Source organism: Ichthyophthirius multifiliis (genome assembly GCF_000220395.1).
Source record: "Ichthyophthirius multifiliis unplaced genomic scaffold scaff_1120509250517, whole genome shotgun sequence".
Lineage (NCBI taxonomy): Eukaryota > Ciliophora > Oligohymenophorea > Hymenostomatida > Ichthyophthirius > Ichthyophthirius multifiliis.
The window spans coordinates 1-4,689 of NW_004086673.1; the positions used below are offsets into that span (position 1 = coordinate 1).

At 14.4% G+C, this 4,689-nt stretch overlaps 2 protein-coding genes across 2 annotated transcripts, besides 12 other annotated features; both read left to right on the plus strand. All coding sequences in view use genetic code 6, as the record gives it.

Annotated features, from left to right (window-relative positions):
- Position 1: 1 nt before the first annotated feature.
- Positions 2-32: a microsatellite.
- A 61-nt stretch (positions 33-93) lies between these two features.
- IMG5_079360 (hypothetical protein) lies at positions 94-655 on the plus strand. The gene has a single exon (XM_004036461.1). It carries the CDS (start codon positions 109-111, stop codon positions 493-495), a length of 387 nt encoding a protein of 128 aa, XP_004036509.1. The 5' UTR covers positions 94-108; the 3' UTR covers positions 496-655.
- Positions 656-1,509: 854 nt separating this feature from the next.
- IMG5_079370 (smc c-terminal domain protein) lies at positions 1,510-2,140 on the plus strand (the record flags this gene model as incomplete). Its single annotated transcript, XM_004036462.1, has 3 exons — positions 1,510-1,657; positions 1,828-1,836; positions 1,978-2,140. Coding segments are annotated over 3 exons (320 nt in total), but the record flags the coding sequence as incomplete, so codon positions are not given.
- Positions 1,856-1,960: a microsatellite.
- A 1,029-nt stretch (positions 2,141-3,169) lies between the features above and the next one.
- Positions 3,170-3,212: a microsatellite.
- Positions 3,213-3,628: 416 nt separating this feature from the next.
- Positions 3,629-3,685: a microsatellite.
- A 16-nt stretch (positions 3,686-3,701) lies between these two features.
- Positions 3,702-3,733: a microsatellite.
- A 21-nt stretch (positions 3,734-3,754) lies between these two features.
- Positions 3,755-3,789: a microsatellite.
- A 2-nt stretch (positions 3,790-3,791) lies between these two features.
- Positions 3,792-3,862: a microsatellite.
- Positions 3,797-3,863: a microsatellite.
- Positions 3,864-3,944: 81 nt separating this feature from the next.
- Positions 3,945-3,995: a microsatellite.
- Positions 3,947-3,994: a microsatellite.
- A 49-nt stretch (positions 3,996-4,044) lies between the features above and the next one.
- Positions 4,045-4,100: a microsatellite.
- Positions 4,101-4,608: 508 nt separating this feature from the next.
- Positions 4,609-4,639: a microsatellite.
- The last annotated feature ends 50 nt before the right edge of the window (positions 4,640-4,689 follow it).

Below are 4,689 nucleotides of genomic sequence, written 5' to 3' on the forward strand. Positions count from 1 at the left end.
ATATTTTTATATATTTATTTTTATATTTTTATATATATTTAAAAATAGATTAAAAAACTCAAATTTAATAAATAAGAGAAGAAAATCTTTAAAAACGTAAATAAATTGATGAAAACTAATTATAAATACATAATGAAGTCCTTTAATAAAAATAGACTAAATTAAATTTATAAAAATCATTTCATTCTTAATTTTTCTCCACTTATTAAAAAATACACGAAAAACTTTAAAATACAGAAGGATATAGAGGATTATTAATAGATTATTTAGATATTAAGCCTTAATTTGCTTTTGCATATGAAATAGCTTCAAAAGGTAGATTATTTTCTTTTATAGTAGATAACGAAGAAATTGTTTAGCAAATATTAGATATAAATAGGTCAATATAAGGCTGTAAGATACATATATATGTTTTAGAGTGGTAAAAAGAGGAAATAAATGAGTAAAAAGAAGATATATAAAATTTTATTAATCTAATAGATCCAAAACTAATGAAAATAAATGACTAAAATAATGTAAAAATAACCTCTTTAGTTCATTAGATATTAGGAAATTACGGAATTTGTGAAAAATACGAAGATGCTATCTAAATAGCGAAAATATATAAAAAAAACTGCATTACAAAAAGCCGATAAGTAGCCTATTCTGAAGGTTTTTTATCTAAAATAGGTTTTTATTCTACATAAACTAAGGAAAAAATAAACTTATATAACGAATATAAAAAAAAGAGTTAAGAAATCTTAAATATAGAAAAGAAATTAAATATAGAAGATAAACAAATAAGCGAAAATAAAGAAAAAATGAGTGTTTTATAAAATTAAATAAATAAAAATTAATATAAACTGAATGAAATTTAATCATAGATTGCCGTTTTTTCTCAATTTCTTAATTCTCTATATGTTTAATAATAATAAGAGATTTAAAAATAATAAAAAATATAATAAAATATTTAATTAATTCAAGAAAATATAGAAAAAAATGATTAAGAAAAACTAAATTTAAAAGATGATAAATGGGAAATTTTAAATGAAAAAGAAAAATAGGAAATATCTTAAATTTAAGAATTTTTGGAAAAAAAAATATTTAATTAGCAGAATTTTTAAAGGAGAAAAATTTGTTCGAAAAAAATATTTTAGAAATTTCTTTAAAAGAAAATTAAATTGATGTTTTTTCTTAAAAAAAGATGAAAAAACTCAATTTTATGAATAAGATTTATAGTTTTTGGAAAAAAACATTCAATAAAATTAATAAATTCTACTTTAAATTTAAAGCTAAAAGAAAAATATAGACCAATAAAAACAAAAAATATAATAAAAGGAAATTAATACCTAAAAAAATGCTGAAATGTTAAGTAGCTTAGCCTTATTGGAGGAAAATTTAAATAAAAACAATTTGAAAATGCTCCAATATATGTAAAAAATACAAGAAATATCCCAAAAACAGTAAAATCTGCATTTCGACGATGATTTAATAAAAGAATTTGAAACATAATCAAAGGATTTTCTAAAAATGAAACTAAAAGAATTCCTTGAAGAAGGAGAAATAAAAAAATACACGACAAAAGACAAGATTTTATTCGAAAGACTATAAAATCTTGAAATAAAATACAAAGAATATAAAGAAAAATACGACGAAATTTAAAAAAACGAAGAAAATTGTAAAAAAATCATGACATTTTTTCTAAATTAATGTGAAGAAAATATCAAAAAAGTCTATTAAAAATTCGAGTTTTTTTAAAAAAATATTTCCAAAAATTGGCTCCTAATGGATAAATAGATATTTAAATAAATAAAAAAAACGAAATTAAAATTTATTTAAATTTCAAAGAGGGACAAAGTAAAAATAAATAAATAAAATATTATATATATATATATATATATATATATATATATAATATATAAAAATATATTTTTTTATTTATTTTATTTATATATATATATTTATAATTATATATTTATATTTTTTATCTTTTATTAGATATATCTAAATGTAAAAGATTAGAACTTAGTGGTGGTGAAAAGAGTATTTTCTCAATTTTGATAATAATGGCTTTATAAAAATGTGATCCAGCTCCATTTTATGTATTTGATGAATTCGATGCTGATTTGGATCCTAATTATATATAATAAATTGCTTAAATGTACAAAAATAATGATATATAAAAATTATATACATATATATATATAAATTATTTATATATTTTTATAGTTTTAAAGAAAACTTTCATTAATCCTAATTTATAGTGGTTTCTCATAAAAAGGAATTCGTTTAGTTTTTTTAAGAAAATGAATGTAAGTGCTATAAAATATAAATAAGAGATAAAATAAGTGAAATTTAATAAACTTCATTAGAAAATACTATAGATTTTATGAAATATATATAAGAATGATAAAAATAAATTAATTTTATGTATTTTTTTTTATACAAAAAAAAAAACTTAATGAATATAATACAAAATATTAGAATAATACATATATATATTCTATATATATAATAAAAGTGTATATCAATAGTTATCTAAAACTTCTAACATCCATGTCTAGGTATAATTTTCAAATATATTATAAAAAGCAGCACAAAGTATAATAAAAGCAGTTAAAAGATGAATAATATTCCAAAAATTATATTTTTCATTTAAATTTTATTAACTTTAATCTAAAAAAATTAACCAAATTTATAAAAAAGATAAAATTCCTAAAATTATAATTTCTTTTTAGTCTAAAAGTTTAATTCCTTAAAATTTATAATTCCCAGTGGCTTATCTTATATCGTATTTTAATTATTATTTGCAATTAGGACAATATATTTCAGTTCATCCTTTATATTGTTATTTTATTATTTATTGTATCAAGATTTATAATTTAATTTATATTGTTCTATGTTTTTCTGTTAAACATTTATTTAAACATTCACGATGAACGCTTTGTAATGAGCCTTTACATAAACAGGGAGTTAATTTTTGACAATTTTTAGTTTTTCCAAAAAAACTATTTCTTAATAACAAATCCAACACTATTAAGAGCTCATAAATTTTTTAATATTTAAATTTTAATTATAATTTTTTTTTAAAAATAAATAAATTTTAGTTACAAAATGCGGAATTATATGAATTTTATTAAAAAATTAAAATATAAAGAAAATTCCATTTAAAATAATTAAATACATACACTATATATATATATATATATATATATATATATATATATTTATATTTATCACTTTTTTTTTTTGTTCATTTAATATTTTTTTTTTGATTTTGTAAATAATTTTATTTTTATAATTTATTTAATAATTCATTTATGTTTTATAAATAATTTTATATTATTTAGATATTAATTTTATTGTTCATATTTATTTATAATGGAAATATTTTTTTAATCAATTCATTTTTTAATTAAATAAAATCGAATTTTATATTTTATTTTCACTTTTTTTAAGTTTTATTAAATTATAACATCTTATTATTATTTTGAATTTCTTTTTTTCTAAAAAAATTATTTATTTATAATATATAAAATGAATTTGTTTTTAAAAAGAATTTCAAATTTTTATAACATTTATTTATTATTTAATTTCATTAATAATTTTTAATATTTTTAATTTATATTTATTTTTATTTAATAAATATAATCAAAATACATTAAAATAAATATCAATATTAAAAAAAAATCATAAATAATTAAAATTTTTTATATATTTTTAAAATAAAAATAAAAATAAAAATAATAATAAATTTATAAAAAAATATAGGAACTATATATAATATTAATTGTATATAAAAAATTAATTAATAAACAAATAATATTAATATAATAAATTAAAAAAAAACATAAATATAAAAATACAAAATAATATATATATATTTATAAATATTATATCTTAAATTATTATTTATATCTAATTTGATTATTATTTATATATTTAATTTTAAAATATTTTTTAAATATTATTTTTATCTTTATTATTTATTTCTTATATTTTTAACTTTATTTTTTAAATTAATAGAAAGACTTATTCTTATTATATAATTTAATTTATATTTTATAAACTTATAATATCATTTTTTATTTAAACTTTATCATATATTTATTTAATTTAAAATTTTTTATTTTCTTTTCATTTTTCAACTTTTTTATATATAACAATTAATTTATATATAACATAAATTAAATTTTTCTTAACTTAATTTTTTTTATAAAAAGATTTCATTTTATTAAATTTATTTGTATTGAAGATTTCCTTTTCAATTTTTTTTAAACTTTTTGTTTTGTTCTTACAATATTTTTTCATTCCTAATATTCTTTTAATATTTTAATTATTAACTCATTTTATAAAGTTATTTATTTTCATTCTTCATTTTTTACACAAACATTATAGACTAAAGTATACTGTTTATATTATTATTATAAAAATAGTCATATTTTAATGTTCAAAATATAATATATACATACAAATCTTTCATTTATTTAAAAAATAATTCATATCTTTTATTATAATTATCAAAAATATTTTAATTATATGAATAAAATAAAAAAAAGAAATTTTAAAATTAAATAACCAAAAAGCTTGTTTTTTTAATATAAATGTTTTTATATTTGAAACCAAAAAATATATATTTTTATATATATAAATTTTTATAAATTAGTTAAACATATTGAAACTTTATAAATTTCTAAAAAAATTAATATT